General features: G+C 35.7%; 1 protein-coding gene across 1 annotated transcript in view; it reads left to right on the forward strand.

The window, feature by feature from the left end:
• The window catches only part of PTAR1 (protein prenyltransferase alpha subunit repeat containing 1), a 48,305-nt gene that overhangs the window by 9,354 nt on the left and 17,647 nt on the right, over positions 1-21,304 (forward strand). Inside the window, exons 2-4 of the mRNA XM_030877022.2 lie at positions 620-789; positions 10,527-10,593; positions 19,481-19,585. Coding sequence (XP_030732882.2) covers positions 620-789; positions 10,527-10,593; positions 19,481-19,585 — 342 coding nt within the window. The remainder of the gene's footprint in view (positions 1-619; positions 790-10,526; positions 10,594-19,480; positions 19,586-21,304) is intronic.

The following is a 21,304-nucleotide window of genomic DNA, read 5'->3' on the forward strand; positions in this document are numbered from 1 at the left end:
AAAAAAAAAAAAGAGAAAAGAAAAAGACTAGGACTTTGCCCTTAAAAAAAAAAAAAGATTATACAAAGGGCTTTGTGCTGTACACTGTATTTGGCATTTTGCTTTTTTTGTTTTATGTATGTTGGCACCCTTTCCATACCAGCATATGCAGATTTACCTCATTATTTTTTTTTCAGCTCTATAACATGGATGAACCACATTTATTTTACCAGTCTTATATTGTTTGATACACATTCAGAGTATTTCCAGATTGTTGCACTGTTGCCATGAATATCCAATGAATTCATATATTTTGGCACAGGATAATTTCTGAACAGTAGAATCACTGGGTCAAAGGGTATATGTACTTTAAAAATTGACAGACATTTTCAAATTTCTATTCAAAGATTAGACCAGTTTTCATTCCTGTAACAGCAAGTACAGCATACTAATTTTTCCATACTCTTGTCAGTATTATCAAACTTTTAAAAGATTATTATTTCTACCAATCCAGTGGTGAGCTAAATATTTTTAAGAAAGGGAAATATGTACAGTTTTTTTAATATTCTGTAGGATATGAAAATTTTTGAAAAGGCTAGTATTCTTATCTTTAATTCTTTTTTATGTTTTACATATTAAGAGATGAAATTGGCCTGATCCCATGTCCTGAAGCTAGGTATAATCGGAGTCCCATAGTCCTGGTTGAAAACAAACTTGGCGTGGAGAGCTGGTGTGTCAAGTTCCTTTTACCGTATGTCCACAACAAACTCCTTTTGTACAGAACAAGAAAGCAGTGGCTGAACAAAGATGGTAAGTATGGAGTCTATCCTCTTTCTTTGACTTTTAGAAGCAGCATGAAATATAGTGGGAAGAACCCTCTCTGATGTTGCCATTCCTGGATTCTAGTTCTGGCTTTTTCATTCACTGCCTGGGCAGGCGTTTAACGTTTCTGTCAACTGAGGAGTTTGGACTCATCACTCGTTTTCTAATTTTGCATCCATGATGATTCTGTGGAAGGTGCCTCAAGCAGGGTGCCAGGCCCTCTACTGCAAACAGATTTTTTTTTTTTTAATGTATTGAGGTCATTTGTAAGATATTTGAAGAAAGCATCTCAAGGCTAAAAACAGTTTGAAAATCTGTGAAGTGAACTCTAGTCCCTACAAGCTCTGATTCTCTGGTTTCTAATCCTTTAGTAGGTTATGAGTAATAGAACTCATTTAGTAACAGTCCAAATGAGATAACCAAGGTGTGATGGTGGTAGTTATACTGTGAACCAGGTCAGTGGTTTATGATGGTGCTGTTGTACTTTGACTCCCAAGTAAGCTCTGGCCCACTGTGTTCTGTTCCTATGCTGAAATGAGCAAAAGAAAACCATCCTATTTCTTCATTTTTTCTGCTTCTCCGAGGTAGTTCTTTGCTGCATCAGACAATCCCTATTCATCCCACCTGGTGTCTTTTCCTTGTTTTCCCCCTGTATGTGATGTTAAGCATCCATGTACACAAATTCAGTTTACTTTTTAGGTAAACGTAGGATCTGAGTTCTCACTTTTTTGGAGAGTGCTCATCCAAGACCATATTCTTGACTGTTTCTGTAAAGCTCCTTCCCCTTCCCACATACAGCAGTACCTTCAAAAGTGCTCAGTATATCTGGTAGCTAATTTTGAATAAGAACTTTGTTTCTTAGAGAATTTTAATTATAAGTTCAGTAGCCATTACCGAGGGCCTACTCCTACCTGAAGCTGTTATAAGTACTGAGGGGGATAAAAAGATGAATAATACCTGTTTCCTTTACTCAGGAAGCTTACAGTTGAGTGAGAAACAATCTCTTCATGGAGAATAGTGTTGCCAAAGGGGACATGCCAATTTCCTTGTGTTCCTCTTGGCATTGTCCTTAATATACTGTCATAATAGGTTAATAGAACTTTCCCCTGTTTAGACCAGTAGAAAAGGTAATCTGATTTGAAGATTTAATGTGAAATAGTTTCTATTTTCTGTTTCACTCAGTCCACTGATATATATATTTCTTAATTATAAGGCTATGTCTAAGTTTATGGCATAACTTAAGTTTGTGGCAGAAACTTAAAGGCATAAGTTTAGGCATAAACTTAAAGTTAAGGGCATTTATCTGTTGTTAGCCCCCTTTCATTCTCCATTCCATTACCCTATAGTAGTTTTCATCAACATTAAGGTACAAAGTAGCACCATGTGAATCCATCAAGTTATTTTTTTGCCTAACAGAGCTATATTGTGTATGTTCTGGCACACAGAAATGTATAATTGAGCCAATACGTAACTAACTCTGCAGGGGGAGACAAATGACGCTCTTGTAGAGAAGAAACAGTATGAATTTGAAAGTGTCAAAGGCTGTCATTTCAGATCATCAGCTTTTGCCCTTTCATGTATGCTAGCCCAACCTGCCTTCTTCCTGTAGTCTTCCAAGTTCTTCTCTCCATTTCCCTGTTTCTTGTCTTTCTGGGCAGTGCACTGTAGGCTTTGCTAAATCTCCTCATCATATAGTTTTATCTTGATAGACCCAGGAGAACCCAGGCAGAAGATCAAATGGTTAAGCTCACTCACATGAATTGCTCACATCTAAGGTTTGAATTCTGATGCAACTGTGCGTGTATACAGAAGCAACTTGATTTTATCTTAACCTATATCTTCATGGAAGTAGTTTTCAATTTCACTTTTTGGGGGCAGCGACAGTATAGTTCAATGCGGTGTCATATATTACTCAGGTTGTATATTGTATTATTGGTAAAAATATGGAAGTGAGTTTCTGATGTGATAAAAAAAAGATACCTGAAAATGCAGACTGACTAACATAAGAGTGTTCTGCTAAACTTGTGAACTGAAGAACACCGTGGTGAATTTTGCTAAGGAAAGAAAGTTAAAAGTATTAGGAAAAAAGAAGTCATTTCATGAAAATGCTATACTTTTTAAATTGTTTTTGTAGAAAATATACATATAAGAGCCAAGTGAAGAAAGCTGGCAGTTTAAGAACAATTTCAGAAATGCCAGTGTCTTTGTGATAGATCATGCCAAAATCCTCGGCATTCCCTTAAGAATGTATTCTGTAACTGCAGGTGACCTTTATTCTGGGCATATATTTTTTTTCTTTTTAACCAAACTGAATTCATGCTCTCATTAGTGTGCTGAATTCCTTAGATGTTTGAAAATCATCTGTATTAGTCAGGGTTCTCCACAGCAACAACCAATAGAGATTTTATGTATATATATACATAAAACGAGATTCATTATGATGAATTGGCTCACATGATTATGGAGGCTGAGAAGTCCCACAATCTGCTTTCTGCAAGCTGGGGACCCAGAGAAGCCAGTGATTTAATTCAGTTTGAGTCTGAAGGATTGAGAAGCAGGGGAGCCAGTGGTTTAAATCCCAGTCTGGAAGCTGGAGAAGATAAGATGAGGTGTCCCAACTCAAGCAGACAGAGGAAGCAAAAAAGGAGTCAATTCTCCTGTTTTCCTCCTTTTGTTCTGTTCAGGTCCTCAACAGATTGATGTTCACCCACATTGGGGAGGGCAGTCTACTGAGTCTTCAGATTCAAATGTTAATCTCATCTGAAAACACCCTCACTAATACACTCAGAAATCATGTTTAGTAATGTTTAATCTGTGCACCCTGTAGCCAGTCAAGTTTAACCAAAAGTAACCATCACAGCCTCCCTGTTTATTTACTTAGAGAGAAACTAATATTTTTTAAAAGTGTGCTGCAGTAATAGCCATATTTGGTTTGGGAGAGGGGTGATACTGTAATTCTGATTTATGAAAAATCCATGGCAGAAACAAAAAGCAAGAGAGAAGTCCATAGCAGTGGAGTCCTGACTGAGTAGTGCTCTGTCCCGCACTCTATCTCCAAGTCAGCGCTTCCATCTTTTTGTTGTTGTTGTTCTTCCCTCTTTCTCACAATGCTTGCTCTCAGTCCATCACTGAGCTCTCTCTTATCTCTTCATTTCTTATTTCTCATCTGGATAAATATTATTACCTCATAGTTGGTCTACTCCATTTTCGGCCTCTCTTCTGTAATCCATGTCCGTCATGCCACTAGTCAGTCGTTTCAAACACTTCTTAGAAACACAGTTTGAAAGATGCTTTTCTGAAATATGTATCCTCTTGTCTCATGATGCCTAGAGGGACAAGGTAGAGTCATTATCCTTGGCATGGTATTCAAGGGCCTTCACGATCTGTCCGCAGGCTGTATTACCAGCTTTTTCCTCTACTTTTTTTTTTTTTTTTTGCAGTACACGGGCCTCTCACTGTTGTGGCCTCTCCCATTGCGGAGCACAGGCTCCGGACGCGCAGGCTCAGAGGCCATGGCTCACGGGCGCAGCCGCTCCGGGGCATGTGGGATCTTCCCGGACCGGGGCACGAACCCGTGTCCCCTGCATTGGCAGGCGGCAGGCAGACTCTCAACCACTGCGCCACCAGGGAAGCCCTCCTCTATTTTTATATTTAGCATCAGAGGTTGTAGACTCTCAGCCACCAGGCTGAAGCCAGCCCACATGTTTATTTCATTTTGGCTTGTATAATGTTTTAAAAATTGTTTTTAAAACAACTTTGTTGTTGGTTAAACATTTCAAATCAGGATGAACTTCTAAAATTAGGATGGAAATATGGATTTCTGCCTTCACTTGAAAAATCAGAAGCCTTGGATGCATCCGTTTCTGTGCAGCAGCAATTGGCTGAGGATCATAGCCTCTGCTTTTCTTGACTAGGCAAGCCTATTCCAGTTGACTGCAACCTCCTCATGTCCTTCAGACACTGAGGCAGTGTCATTTGCTACTTACCAGGTTTGCTTTGCCTCTTTTTTGCCATTTATTTGAGCCCTGGAAGCATTTGAGTTTGCAGCTGTTTGATGTACATTCCAGCCACAACAAACACTGTTCCATTCTTGGACTTTGCTGTGTACTACTGCCTTAATTCCATGCCTTTGCTGAGGTCAGGTTCAGATCTAATGTTGTCATTATTGTTGTGTTTGCCAACACACACACATGTGAAGCCTCTTGACTGCTCCAGGAAGCAACAGTTACTCCTTTGCACTCCTGTGGGAGTCCTTATTCATACTGCATGCATAGTAGAACTTACCAGACTTTACTGTAGTTGATTATTTAAACAACATTTATCCCAGCTAGATTGTGGGTTTGTAAGAAAGAGGGGTTATAGCTTGTCTTTATTTACTCAGCACTTTTATGTGTTCAATAGACATTTGTCAAATAAGTAACAAGAGTTTGGTAAGCAAGAGCTTTTAGCTTAGTCTGGCTATTGATTCAGTGACTGTATTCTGTAATAAACAGGACCTTTCTGATATTTACCACTAGCCTCACCTCAAGCCTCTCTTGTTGTGGTAACCTGAATGTATTTTAGAGGAAGAGATTAATTAATCCAAGTTGACCTTGGATTTATTTTTAGATGCATGAAAACATATCTCTGTTAGAGACAGTTGTCAAACCCAGTGTCCAGTACCAGGTGACTGCTCACCTTGGGCCATTTCTAGAATGCATTGAAGCCAAGAAAGCATATTGGTCTTTCTCTGACTTTTCTGTAACATCCTTAAATGTTCTCTTTGTTACAGCTGAAATTTAGGTACTTTTTTTTCCTGTGTATAATGTGCCCTGATTCATTTTCTCCTTGTGATGTGATGATGAGCTAGTCATATATTGGAGTGTGTGTAACAAAGGAATGGTTATTTGCTGGTATATGTTCTGGTGTTTGGAGAGACATCTGTTTAATTTCAAGGGACTGTAGGGATATCAATAGCTCACATCTTGGTAAAACTGCAAAGAAAAATGGTATATAGTTGATGAGATGGAGAGAGTGAAATAGTCAACTGTTGATTATACATGTTTATCTTTAGATCTTTGGTTCAACACTCACTTGAAGACAGCAAAGTAATTGTAGACAGTGTGCTAGGTTGGAAAGAGCATCTTCTTTGCAAGAAAAACAGAGCTGGATTTAGACTCAATTTATCAGCACACTGAAGTCATTTAGCAGTGATTTTAGGCAAATTACTTAACCTTTTCCTAGTTCCACACCAAAAGAAGAGAATTCTCACAGGTCTCAGAGGGTTGTTATGAGGATCACATGAATTAGTGTATGTAAAGCACCCAGCGCAGAGACTGGCATGTCATTGACTCTCAAGAAACACTAGTTTCCTTTCTCTCATTTATCCAGAGCCAGTGAGGAAGAAGAGCAGAAAAATATATATAATTCAGTAAGGATTCTTTAATTATGTCCAATATTTATAACCTAGTTACTTCTCCTTCATTGGCCCTTTTCCATTTCTGATATTCTACTTCACCCCCACCTCTTGGATCTGACTGGAATGCTTCTTAAAGGAGGTCCCATCTGAACTTAAGTCCTGAATCAGGAAGAGTTAGCAGTTTATCAAAGAGGAAGGGGGAAGGGCATGTGACTGTATGTGTTACTAGGCATTACTGGTGGTTGGCCAAGGCTGTTGATAAGTTTTAAGTGTGTTTAGAGAACAGGGGGGGTTTGAGAAGGATCCCTCCACTCAGCAGTCGCTGCTCAGCCAGCTCAAGAGATTCTTTTCCTCCCTCTGGTGGCATCCAATCCCAGTATCATTTGTAACTGGGCTAGGAGATACAGGCTTTGTAACAGGAGTTATCACTGCGTGCTTGCTGTGTGTCAGGTATTGTCCTAACAATTCACGGGTATGAATCATTTAATACACCCATGAGGTATTACTATTATTAGCTCAGTTTTACGTATGAGGCGGACACTAAGGCACAGAAAGATTGATGTGCCTCGGAACTTCCCAGTCAGTAGTAGAGCTGGGCTCTGACCCAACAGCTGCTGTTGCCTTGCTAGGGGGAGACCCTCTAGTAAAAGAAGTGCTCTTCACACATCCACAAAGTGAAAAGTGGGGACTTCGGTATTTTCTGTGTTAGTTTTTGCCTTGTGCTGCTATACACAAGTATCTTGTGGAGGATGAACTCCTCTGCATTTATGGGTGGGGAAGGAGAGTTGCATTAGAAGTACAAACAAATAGCAACTATGATTGGTCAAATACACATTTTTTTTAATGCAGAAAGGGAGAGTCCAAGAAACTAAATACCAGTTTATCTCATTATCTGGGAAGTGTAATGGATTTTGAAAAATTGTGGACTTAAAAAAAAAATTCCAGAGGCCTTCCCATCATGCACAAACATTTTGATACAGCCACTTAATAACCAAGTGGTTTTTTGTTATTGTTCATTACACAAGTTTAGAAATTTAGACAGCTTTGCAATAAGAACAACTGCCTCATTTTTTCTGACTTCTTTGATTAATTGATGTTGAGAATATTCATTTCTTGATAAGTAGTAATGGTGTTTAGTTGAACAAGTATTTATTTAGTCAAACTGTGTGTCAAACAGCTATGGAGAAATGGGATGAATCTCATTGCTTACAACACTAAGGTTGATGTTATGATCCCCATTTCATAGATAAGGAAACTGAAGTTCAAAGACATTAAGTTATGTAGGCAGTAAGTGGAGAAGTTGAGATTTGAACCCAGGCAGAATGGCTTTAAGGCCTGTGCTCTTACCACTTCTCTGTGATGTGGGCAGACTTGGAATTTCTTTTGGGCAGAGGCCATATTTTTTTCATCTTTGATGAATGAATGGCTAATTTGAAGGTGTATTAGAGAGGACCTGCATCCAAAATATATACAGTCTCATCAAGAGGATAATATTTATATAAGTTCAGTAACAAAGTAAGATATACACAGAACATAGAGATGAAAGATTGCTTTCAACCATGTAGGTCAGGAAGGCCTTTATAGAGAAAGATGCTTTTTTTTTTTTCTTTTAAATTCAGGGATAGGAGGACATTTCTGGCAGAGAGAATAGGAAGCAGGTAAATCTGAGTTATAGCCAGAGAAGAAAAGGTAGGCAGATGGGCAGTATGTTTAGGGAATGGGGGGTGTTTGGTTCAGGTGGAATGTAGCACCTGAAGGGAAAGTAATGGAAAGCCAGGCTGACAAGGACATTGGGACCAGATTCTGTTTTCCAGGTACATTTCTCCAGCACCCTCAGCTTTAGTCACGCTCAGGGTACCCATAATCTTTTGAGAGCATACTGTGTGTGAAGTTCCCTGCCTCTCTACCTTTTCTCATAGTTTTTTCCACAGTCTGTAGTGCCCTTTACTGTCTTACTCATTTATAGTCTTCCCTGGGTACTCCAGTAAGAATTAATTGCAGCTGCTTTGGTGGTCCCCAAAATGTGGTATATGTTTCTACTTCACAATTATTTTAGTTTGCCTTATAATTGTTTACATATTCTCTCCAACTAAAGGTTAATCTTTTAGAAGGCAAGATCAGATCTTGCATTTCTCATAATATCCATTCTCTCAGTCCTGTGGGCCCAGTTTAATCTCTGCACATAGTCAGTACTTGGTATATTTTGGAATTAAAGGAATAATGGTATAGAAAATTATATTTAATTTCCCTGGTAAATGTTAAATTAGTGCCCAAAACTACTAAAAGTAAAAGAAGGAAGAGGTTTATTAGATTGTTCCTTATAGACATATTGACATTATATAATATATACATTGATATTATATAGTATGTTTGTAATCTAGACATTTCATGATGCTTGTAATGAGGACGATAAAGTTAAAAAATAAATGTGTGCTAATCCTACCTTTTGTTGCTCATTTATCAAATGTTATAATATATTCAGTAGTAATGAAATCATAGGCTCACAATAAATGTTAATCTCTTATTGAGATGGTTGAGAATTGAATAATTGATTTTCATGTTCACTAAAATATTTTAAGATGACTATAGGGATGCACTTATGTGTATTTACTCTTAGATTTTTAAAAGTTTATCTTTTACTTAAACAGAGAGTGTCTCAATTATTTATTGTTGACAGACATTTCAACTGCAGTATAACTGAGTTATTAAAAGCAGTCAGACGCTGTCATTGCACATACTAATTGGGTGACTCTGGGCAAATTCCTTGAACTCTCTAGATGTCCATTCCCAAATATCTTGGATTATGATTGTGAGAATTCAATGAAATAATGTAAATAAAATAATAATGTGCCTGATACATAATAATGCCAAATAATTATAACAGTTTTTATTATTTTATTTACTTAGCATTTAATATGAGCTTGGTAGAGGTTACTGTAATTTAGTTTTATGCCCTAGGCTGATCATCTTAATCCTAAAATTCTTTTTTTCAGTTTTAATAAAATGAAGACGATATATCTAAATATTACTGACTGTTTTATTAAATATAGCCTTATGGAGCTTATTCAAGACCATGATAGATACATAGCTAATGAATATGAATAGACTATACAATGAAAATAGAAAATAGTAAACAAAATCAAAAAATGTTTGTATTAATAATTGTAATTAAAGATGTAAATTAAAACAGAAACAAAGTACAATTTTTTTATCTGCCACATTCATTTTCAAAAATATACTTACATAGGTCAAAGTTACAGGGACATAAGTACACTCACGTTACTCTTGGCGATGTAAATAGATACAGTCCATTTGGAGAACAATTTGGAAGTGCTTAGTGGGAGCCATACTGATATTTGTATTGTTTGACATAGTAGTTCTACTCCTGGAAAAATATCCAAAGAAAATAATCTATGAGACAAAAAGTATGCTTAAAAGTGTTTGTAGTAGTATTATCCATAACAGTAAAAACAAAACAGGAAACAGCCTAAAGAAGAAGATAAATGATAATATATTAAACTGAAGGATTGTTATGCAGTTCTTAAAAATGCATACTGTAGGGCTTCCCTGGTGGCGCAGTGGTTGAGAGTCCACCTGCAGATGCAGGGGAAGCGGGTGCGTGCCCCGGTCTGGGAGGATCCCACATGCCGTGGAGCGGCTGGGCCTGTGAGCCATGGCCTCTGGGCCTGCACATCCGGAGCCTGTGTTCCGCAACGGGAGAGGCCACAGCAGTGAGAGGCCCGTGTACCGCAAAAAAAAAAAATGCATACTGTAGCAATATAGGAGAATGCATATGTAATAATGTTGAGTGAAAAACATAGAACAAAATTGTGCATTTATCATTGCTGTAACTGTAAAAATGTGTGTAAGAAATAATCTTTGCAGGGGAATGTAAATGAATTGTTAACTAAGTTGGATTATATGTGATTTTCTTTTTGAAAATTTGCACGTAGTCAATTCTTGAAATATTTGTGAAATTAAATGAGTAGTGGTAGAGAAATAGTGTTTTTTTGTGCCAAAAACCGCTAAAAGAATGAATAGGTTAGTTTGATTATTCTTTATAGACGTATTGTAAAGTGGTTTCAGTGTCAACTTTTAAAAAGTTATACTTACTATAAGTAGAAGAAAATCTTCATGTCTTTGTATCTGAGGATAATCTTTGTGTCTCTGACAGCTTAGAACAAAGTTATCGTTAAAATTACTATGACATGAGATATAAGTATAATGTGATATATATATATAAAATAAAGAGGACCTTAAAAGAAAGAGAAGCCACACCTTCAAGGGTAGGACTGTTTGTTTTTAATATGACTTCTCTTTATTTTAGAATTGATAGATGTCACATGCACCCTGCTACTTCTAAACCCAGACTTTACCACTGCGTGGAACGTGAGGTACGTCATTCTCATCAGTGATAAAATGAAATTGCCCAAATTTCTGAAGACATATAAGCCACATGAATTGTTAGCTTTTTGAAAAGTGAAATATAAATCACATATTCATGGCATCTTAAACTTATTTCTTCTTTATAATATCTCCATGACAATTCTGATATACACTTTGCCCCTTTTTGCATGTTTATGTTTGTTCTCCCTAAACTTCTTGCCTGAAATATAAATTTTCATGTTGAATTACAGTATACCATTTGATACATGCTTTTATCTTCCTTTTTTAGGGGGGTAGAAGGAATCAGCATAATTGGTTGTATTGTAAAGTATTGGTTAGTATATTTGAGAAGCATTGCAGTGCAGTAGAAAGTGTAAAAGTGAGCATTCAAGGTCACAGACTGTTAGTTTAGTCACCTTGTGACCTCTGTGGGCAAATCATTTGAAGTCTCTGGCACTCAGTATTTTGGAGAAGGACCACATCTTATTAGTATCTTAAGTTCTTTAATTCTGATTGTTGTCGCCTTAAACACAGAATACTTTATAGAAATATTAAAAGTCAGGCCAGGTTCATTTCTTAAAATTTTCATTTAAACAGTATGTATGGTTTTTAAAAATTGGTGGTTCTTTAGACTAACACAAATTTTCCTGGAGGAAAGCAGGATACAAATTGTAGATAAATAAAAGTGAAGTCCTGTTGAACATTGTGAATTCATTTGAAATTTCCTATAGGAAAGAGCCATAAATTATAGCTCTTTATCTTTAAAGATGACTTAAACAATACTTCAATTTTCTGTGAATTTTAATTCCACGTTAGTGTTTTATAATACCCACTGAATTTTAAATTTGTAGCTAGTTTTATTAAATTTAGGTAACCTCTATTATTTGTTTTAAATTGTCTTTTGACTGATAATGATCAGATATTTAGAGTAAAGAGTGAGAAAGGATAGAATGAGATAGAAGGCTTTAAAAATTTACAAATTTTAGAATTCTGATTTTCTTTCATGGAAATCTCCACAGTGGTTAGGGAGTAGACTAATGTTTATGAGTGGCTACTCTATTCCAGGGACCATACTACAACTTTATATGTTATCTCATTTAACCCAAACAATACTTGACAACATTTGTTCATTCATTCATCAAATATTTATTGATCAACTGTATACTCTATGCTAGGTCCTAGGCACTGGGAATAGAACCATGAGCAAAACAAACAAAAATCTCTGTCCTTGTGGAACTTTTATTCTAGTAGAGGAAGAAAAGCAATAAGGACATTAGTAAGTGAAATATATGGTAGATCAAGTGTTGCTTAATCCTATGGAGAAAAAGTGGGAAAGGAAGGTAGAGAAGACCAGTAAGAGAATGGAAGGAATGGTATTGCAGTTTTAATAGGCTACATTTGAGCAAAGACTGCCATGAAGCCAGGGATCAATCTCTGTCAGTTTTGGGCTAAGAACATTCCACGTAGAGAGAACAGCAAGTGGAAAAGCCCTCAGTCATGACTGAAGTGTTCCTGGTTATTCTGGAACAGCAAGGAAGCCAGGGTAGCTGGAGTAGCATGAATGAGGGAGAGAGTAACAGGAGATGAGGCCAGAGAGTGATGGGCCAGATCTCACTGGGCTTTGTAGATCTTCATAAGCTGCTGTCAATAAGACAGCAATAAGAAATTTTGACTTTTACTTGGGGTGAGATAGAAAGTCATTGAAGGTTTTCAAGGTTAGGAGGGACAATATCTTATGTTTTAAAACTCTGGTTCCTGTGTGGAAAGTAGACTGTAGGAGTGCAGGGAGCGGTTAGGAAGTTAAGAAGTGGTTGCAGTAGTTTAGGTGAGTGATGATGGTGACTGAGGTAGATAAAGCTCAGCACTAGAAGTGGTGTGAAGCAGGTAAGATTCTCACTGTATTTTATAAACTATGTAAGCTTTGACTGTATTTAATAAACTGATTTTAAAGACACAGATGATAAATTGGATGTGAGAGAATGAAGGTCAAGATTGACTCTGGTTTTTGGCCTGAGCAACTGAAAGGTTGGAGTTGCTATTACTGAAATGGGGATGTCTGGAAGAGGAGCAGATTTAAGTGCGTGAGGGGGCAGGTGGTTGGAAGTCAAGAGTTCAGTTTGGGACATGTTAGGTTTGTGTCCAAGCAGTTGTGTATGAATCTAAAGTTCAGGCGAGAGTTCTAGGCCAGATATAATTTGGGAATCACTGGAAAATGTATGGTATTTAAAGCCATGAGATTGTTTGAGATATCCGAAGTAGTGGGTATAGATATTAGAAGAGAACCAGTCCAAAGACTAAGCACTGGGACACTACAGGTTTCTAGAGCTGCACAGTTCAGTATAGTAGCCACTAGCCACAAGTGGCTATTGAGCCCTTGAGATATGACTAGTCTCCACTGAGATGTGCTGTAAGTGTAAACTACACATCAGATTTTGAAGACTGGGTACCCCAAAAGTAAAATATCTTTCTTATTAGTAATTTTTATATTGATTACATGTTGAAATTATATTTGGGGTATATTAATTAAATACAATATATTATTTTGTACTTGTTTTTAATGTAGCTGTTAGAAAATTTTTAATTACATATATGGCTCACATGTATGACTCACATTATATTTCTATTGGACAGTGCTGTTCTAGAGTTTGCGAGATGAGGAAGAATCAACAAAGGAGACTTTTAGGAAGGTACTATAAACTTAAAACTGAGCGCTTTCTTAAGGGTAGAGACCATGTCTTTTTTTTTTTTTTTTTCCTTGTTTCCCTAGCCTCTAACACTTTAGTGCCTGGTATACAATAGATACTCAGTTTGCAGACTGGGCACTGAAAATAATTAAATTCAGTGAAAAAGAAATGAGTGTAATAGAGAAGTGGGAGTACCATTTTTATTTATGTTCATAGATTCCTCATCATTACAGAGGAATTTAAAATCCTGCCACAAAAAAAGATTCTTACTAGCATAATGTGTATACGCAAACACATATAATTCATTGTATATTCTATATGGCAGTTTAGTGGTGAAGAGAGAACCTAGTTCTTAAGATATATGAATCTTAGTCCTGTTTCATCAATTAACTAGCAGTTGCCTTGGACAAGACCTTTAACTTCTCAGGAGTTTTAGTTTCCATAGCTGTGAAATAAAAGATCTGAATTAGGTCTTCCCTGGTGGCGCAGTGGTTGAGAGTCCGCCTGCCGATGTAGGGGACGCGGGTTCGTGCCCTGGTCTGGGAAGATCCCACATGCCGCGGAGCGGCTGGGCCCGTGAGCCATAGCCGCTGAGCTTGTGCGTCTGGGGCCTGTGCTCCGCAACGGGAGAGGCCACAACAGTGAGAGGCCCATGTACCGCCAAAAAAAAAAAAAAAAATCTGAATTAGGTGATTTTTTTTTTTTAATGATTCTGTTGAAACTGTGTTTTGATTGTGTGTGGTTTGGTCCTATGAAGGGAAATTGCTCCATAAATCTGACTTCAGTGATGTTAATAGTTAATCTTGAAGCTATTCTAGTAAGATGATTTAGTAAGTTTTGTGCTAGATGAGTAGAAAGGAAATCTTGATTTTTAAGAAACCCATTGTAGATATGTGTTCTAGTAAATTTTAATTTGTATTGGTAAGATTGACATATAAAGACAGAGTCATGAGTCCATTTTGAGCAAAAAACAAACAACTTTGGAAATAAACTGATATAATGCTGTAAGTTCTCACAAATCAAATACTCAACATTTTATGTTTAATTGTTGGTACATTTCTTCTGCAGTAACTTTGGGAATCGTTGAATGATCTTTGGCTGAATTTATAAACTGCTAAAAGATGTTGTAACATATCAGTAGTTCACTTTATAGGTGTCGCAGTCTTAGGAAGAAAAACAAGGGCAAGAATAAGTTTTTGAGCTGATCTGTGATTAAAGTATGTGATGCATATAGTTTAAAAACCCGGCTGATTCTAGAAAAAAAATGACTGGTACTTTTTTTTTTTTTTTGCTTTGAATTTGCTTTGAAAATTGGTGAATTAATTGATGAAAGAGGTTGACTTCATAATAATGTCCTATTTTTCCCTCAGTCTGTGAACATAGAGTAAGCAAAACATCTTTGAGCAGCTAGAAGAGCTGACACCAAGCTCCAATGATTCATATTCTTTACTCAAAGTAAAGATTGATTTAAATTTAATTGGTAACTTTACTTTATGCAGATTTGATGTTTGGTTCAGACACTTTGAGCTTGGAGACCTTGAGCAGGTTACTGAATCTCTCCCAGCTTTTGTTTCCTCATCTGTAAAACTGAGGTAACATTGGATTGTACCATATAAAATTGTTCTTTTTGTAACTCAGAAATGATTAAATCCAAACTTTCAGATCCTGGTTTCTAACACCATTCTCTAATAAAAGGAGCTGGGCTTTTTGGAGAAATGGCTGATTCTAGGACCAAGCCGGGAAATACACCAAATGAGCCTGGAACATCTTTGAGAGACAGAAAGTAAGGAAGTGCTTCCATTGGCCAAAGCTGGAACAGTTTGAACAATAAAATAACATAGTATTGGATTATACCCCAAAGTAGAAAATGGATATCCATAAGTCCATACTGATAAAAGAAATGCTCAAATAAACAAACAAATAAGAGATAATAGACAACTCTCGCATACAGAAAAATTCCAAATAATTTATCTAGGTAACTCCCCTCAAAGAGATGGAGCATATATCTTCACTCCTTAAAGTGTAACCTTTTCCCAAAAAGAACAGTGGAGGAATCTAGCGTATACTGCCTAAGCCAGGTATTCAAGGTCAACATAAACAGTGACAAGTCATGCTGATATTATGTACCCATGATATATGATGAAAATGGCACTTTACCTCTGTGGTCCCCTCAAAACCCATAACCCTAGTCTAACCATGAGAAAAATATCATACAAAATACCCAATAAGTACTCTCACAACTGTCAAGGCCATCAAAAACAAGGTATATCTAAGGGACCGAGAGGAGCCTACAGAGATATAACAACCAAATATAATGTGATATCCTGGTGGGACCCTGATATACAAAAAGGATGTTTGGTAAAAATGAAGTGATTCTGAATAAAGTATGGACTTCCAATACTAATCTATCAATGCTTCATCAGTTGTGACAAATGTACCGTAATAATATAAGATGTTAATAATAAGAGAAACTGGGTACAGGCCATACAGAAATTCTCTGTACTATTCTTAAGAACTTTTCTGTAAATTTAAAAGAATTCTAAAATAAAAGGTTTATTTTAAAAAAACAACAAAACATTGAATATTGGCAGTTTCATATTATTTAACATAATACAGGATCTTTGTGAGAATTGAAGTAGAAAATATATGTAATTCACTTAACACACTGCCTGATTCAGAAGAAGTGTTCAATAAATGGTAGTTTTTATGAGGATGACTTTTATTATTATCATTATTGTTATTTCACACAAAATAACTGAAGATTAAGGGGTGAAAAAACGGTGGCATATGTTTATTCAGTATTTACTATATGCCAGGTACTGAGGCTAACCTGTTGAAATTTAGCCATGGACATGATACACATGGCCCCTGGTCTCCTACAAATTTTGGATAGAGTGACAGCAGAGAGAAGCCATAGTTTGAGATGGTAGAGAAGACATAAAAACTTTATAAAATAAGATAAACTTTGCAGAAATATAAAAGCACAGGAACTCATATAGAGAAAGAAAACATACTACTTAACCTTAGTAGTAGTACTAAGTACTATGTAGTAGTGGCCTGGAGGCTCCTGTGGGTGTGTTTTAACCAACACTAGCTGATTTTCATAGTGATGAACTACAGTCTTCAAGGGAAAGTAATGAGGTTTTTCATATACTGTTTAATTAGTAAGTGAAATGTGTAGCAAAAATTTTAAAGGAGTAACTTTTATTGTTTGAAAAATCTGCTATGTGAGAAACCTCATTCCTTTTTATCATTCTACTTTTTATTATTTCTTAAAACTTCTTTAGTCTCCTCCCTTCACCCACATTTAAAAAAAAGTCAGCCCTCACATAATTTAATCCCATAACAAGGTTGCATGTGTAGCATAGCACTGTTTCTTACCACCCTGCTCTCTATCCCAAATGACACAGCTGCCTTGTCCTTTCCTAATTAGTTTTTTCCATATTTATTTGATGACCCTCACTTAATGCCTTCTTCATCTGTTAGCAATGGACCACCTAAGGCTTTTAGGATGAATATAGAAGCCCAGCTTATTCAGTATGCCAGAAAATAAAGTCACCTCAAATTTAAGACAATACTCCATTTCCTCAATAACAGTCCAAAAAAAAAAGATTTTTTTAGGCTAATATCAATTTGTAAACTTTAAGGTAAGTACATGAAATAAGCAAATTTCTTCTTAGGATATTTAATTTTTCAATATAGTTACACACCTTTAAAATAACATGTTACCTGAAATATTTTAATTTATAAATTCTTCATTTTGCTCTCACATTTCATTAGACAGTTCAAACTTCTCACATGGCTTATTGACATCAGTGACTTTTTGTCATCACGAGAACTATTTTTTGAGTTATCTAGCACAGTTTTCCAGAGCACATCGTGTTTACTTACATTTTAGTTGTTTCAGATACAGCACTTTCCAAATCCATGTGTGACTGGAAGTTTTATCTCAGACGAGATTCCTACTTGAATATATTAAAGCAGGTGGTTTTTTGTTGGATCTCTAGGTTATATGATAGCCATAACTTAACCAGTTACCATATTTCTTTTTCAAGTGATCTTTTCAAAATTTGCTTTATAATGATCCAATGCCTGCAATGTTCAGTCCTTTCCTAGGAATGTTTATTAAATTGATAGTAAAATTTTGCTACCTTTTTTAATGATTCTATCAGACGATCTTTTTAAGCATCCATATATACCTTTGATTGAGGTTGTTTCAGACTAAGATATCTTCACAAATATGACTTTGTTGTTCAAAATAAAGAGATTAAGAGATAGCCCTTATTTAAGAAACTTTGTCAAGATTCAGTTGTAAGGTAACTTCCTCTTTTCTGAAGAATTTTAATTCCCCTTATATACAGACATATATGGGAATATAGGTAGGCAGTTTTAAATAAGGAGAGGTTTTAAATTTAGTAAATGAAAATTTGGCTTAATACAATAAGTTCTCTACAGTAGTGGTTTTTAAACTCTAGTGTGCCCTGGAGGGCTTGTTAAAACACATTGCTTTGCCCCACTGGAGTTTTTGATTCAGTGGGTCTGGGGTGAGACTTAAGAATCTATATTTCTCACAAGTTCCAAATGATGATGATGTTGCAGTTAGGGACCCTACTCTGAGAAACAAGCGCTCTACAAAGTAGTTTAAATTACATAGAGCAATATTTTGCCTTCTTTTACACTACAGGTATCCTGACTTATTGTATGAACAAAACGTTACTGATTTCAGAAGAGAAGGGATCTAGAACTGCAGAAATAACTGGCTGTTGCATTAAAATATTCTTTTAATGACATAGATTTCCTGCACATTGAAAGAAAATAGTCAATAAATCATTTTTTAAAGCAGTCATAAACCTTGGTATCACTTCAGATTATTTTACAGAGTGAAGTTACTGGTCTGAAATAAAATTGATTGTAAAATGCAAGTATTTATTATCACTATATAGTATTTTCATTAAAAAGGAATTTATTTTCCTTATCAAATAAAATTTTAGAAATAGTACATTGCTGTTGGAAAGAAAATGTATTGTGGTATTTAGGAACTAAATCCATCTAAGTAGTTGAGACATATGAGCTGGGCTCTGGTTTTGTTGAGATTAACATCTCTAAAGTAAATGAATGGTCAGCCCTACCACAGGAAAGACATTTTAAAGTTAATAAAAACTAGCAGGTGACCTAATTTTATTATAAAACAGTAGATAAATTGAAAAATAGGAGTGTAATCAGTAATATCAGAGCTTATTATTAAAAACTTACCTGAGAAAATCTAAACTTAAATTAGAGTAACCTGAGAAATAGGTGGAACTCTTGCGTGACATAGTTTATAATTGCACTGAAGCTTTGAACAGTTTTAAAACAACAACAAAAAGCTCATATTCCTTTTACTTCTGTTTATATTTCAAAAAGGAATGGTCTAGTGTATCAAGAGCCATCCAAGTATTTCACCTGGTAATATGTCTTTTGGAAACTTATCCTAAGTAGTAGTACAAACAAAAGAACTTATAAGCACAAAGATTTTTGTTTCAGAATTCTTTTAGAATAGCAAAAACTTGGAAGCAACCTAAAATGTCTAATTACAGGGGGAAAGGTCATTAAATTACAGGATAGCTACTGAATGAAAACTATTTGACCATTTAAAATGTTCATTTTAAAGATTATATAGAACTGTGGGGTAATTCTTAAGATATGAGCAGAATATAAAATTATATTTTAAAATACATATGCATATGAGGAAAGGTAGAAGGGAAAATCCAAAAAAAAAAAAAATAATTTTGTTAGGGTAGTTATTGAATGAACGATTTTTTTGCTACATCTCAGTCCAGTGTGTTGCTGTATGTGTGTTTTTTGGTAACAAACTAGACCATATCAAGTCCTACTTAGGAAGCTACAATTCTTGACTTGTATTGGATTTGCCCTACAGATACTGAAGTCAGGCCTTGTAAGTTTTGGAAATGCTACAAGCCAGAAAACCCCTTTGCCTTCTACCAAATAGATAACTAAAGTTCCACTGTTGATTTAAGAGCTTCTGTTTTTTAATTTGTTATTTCAAGATTATGAGAATACATTCTTGATTACTGTGTGACATTTATGAGAGTTTTATGTTTTCTTTTTTTTATTCTTGGAAATTTGCTTCACAATGAGGTTATATTAATAGTCATGCAGTATGTTTCTGTAGAAAGGCAAAGTAATGGTTCTTTTTATTTTTCTTTTACAGAAAAGAGCTGATCCTCTCTGGCACTTTAAATCCAATTAAGGACTTACATCTGGGAAAACTGGCCTTAACTAAGTTTCCAAAGAGTCCAGAAACATGGATTCACAGGTTTGGTTAATTTACACCATAGGATTCTTACTTAGAATTTAGAATGGCTGGAGAAAAAAAAAACAAACACAGAATGTGAAGCAGGTCACACAGTGATTCAGAGTATGAATTCTAAAGTCAAATTATATCTACATTTAAGTCTAGATGCCATCACTTTATGTGATCTTCAGAAATTGTTTAACCTCTTCAAGCTTTGGTTTTATCATTTGTAAAATGCGAATAATAATTATACCTATCTCAGAGTAAATGGTTGAGTTTACATCAGATAATGCATGTAAACACTACCATAGTGCCTGGCATATATGAAATACTCAGTAAATTTTAGCTATTATTATTAACTATCTGAAGCAATCATGGAAATTGCATTTAGATATTCAACTGTAATGAGCAACTTGTTTTATTAAACTTGGATTTAATTCATTCAAGTGTGTTCCTGGTAAAGATGGTGGTGGTGATGGTTATGGTTATTAAAACTAACCAAGTAAGGGCAACTGAAGTGAATGGTGTGTGGGCTGAACTAGAGTTGCTAAGACCGTAAATGCAAAGAATATTTTTAGGTTAAAGGCCTGAAGCAGATATCCAAAGTGCATGTAAGAACTCTTTTCAAAATCCTGGCTATCTGGAAGCATCCTACTCTTGGATCCCATGTAACTACTCTCTTTTGACTAAAATGAGATGGTTTAGGCTTACTGGTTGGGGTCAGTGAGGAGAATCTCTGAAGAAATCTGTTCTTAAGCCCCTTATAACTTTTCTTACATCCTGAGTATTTTTAGGATCTTAAAGTCAGTTTAAGGTTTCTTAACTGTAATCTTGCCTTTGGCTAGCCTTGCAGAGCATCTACTTCCAAATGATATAGTTAGCTGTATTTTCTTCCTACTAGAAATAGGGATAGCAGACTACAGAGAGATATATGATTGTGTAAATAGAGGTTAGGAAAGGGGTGGTGGCAGGGGAAGGGAGTTATTAAATATGCAGCCATCAATTTATTGGCTTATTATTTTATAAAGCAAGTTTTGGTTGTTAAAAATAACTTCTATTATTTGAAAACGACAAAATGAGTTTTCTTACTCAATTTTCTGTACCCTGGGTTGGAAATTTTTAATCTAAAAAGAATGCTTTCTTATGAGAAAATATTTGTAAAACCTGAAGACATTAAGTGGTTAGAGACACTTTTTTAGTGCTTTTCATTTAAATGTATGCTAGTGAAAATCTTAAATAGACAAAGGGAAAATCTGTGGATAAAGACATTTTAAAACCTCCTTGGTGGTTTAACTAATCATATTGTATTTGTTTCCTTCCAGATTCTGTGCTATAATATAGAAATTTTGCTTCATGAAAGCTTAATACAGCTTCTTGTTTGCAAACAAACAAATACACGTAGGATGAGCCATGCACATATAATGAAAAGTGAACCGGGACTTCCCTGGTATCCCAGTGGTTAAGACTTCTCCTTCCAATGCAGGGGGTGCAGGTTCAGTCCCTGGTCAGGGAACTAAGATCCCACATGCCTCACCGGCCAAGAAACCAAAACATAAAACAGAAACAATATTGTAACAAATCCAATAAAGACTTCAAAAATGGTCCACATCAAAAAAAAATCTTAAAAAATAAATAAAAGTGAACTATGCTCCTCTTGATTATTTACCAGCCATTAATTAATATCACCCCCTCCCACACACACAGTACCACCACACACACACACACACACACACACACACA

Source organism: Globicephala melas, chromosome 6 (genome assembly GCF_963455315.2).
Source record: "Globicephala melas chromosome 6, mGloMel1.2, whole genome shotgun sequence".
NCBI classification, from domain to species: Eukaryota; Metazoa; Chordata; class Mammalia; order Artiodactyla; family Delphinidae; genus Globicephala; species Globicephala melas.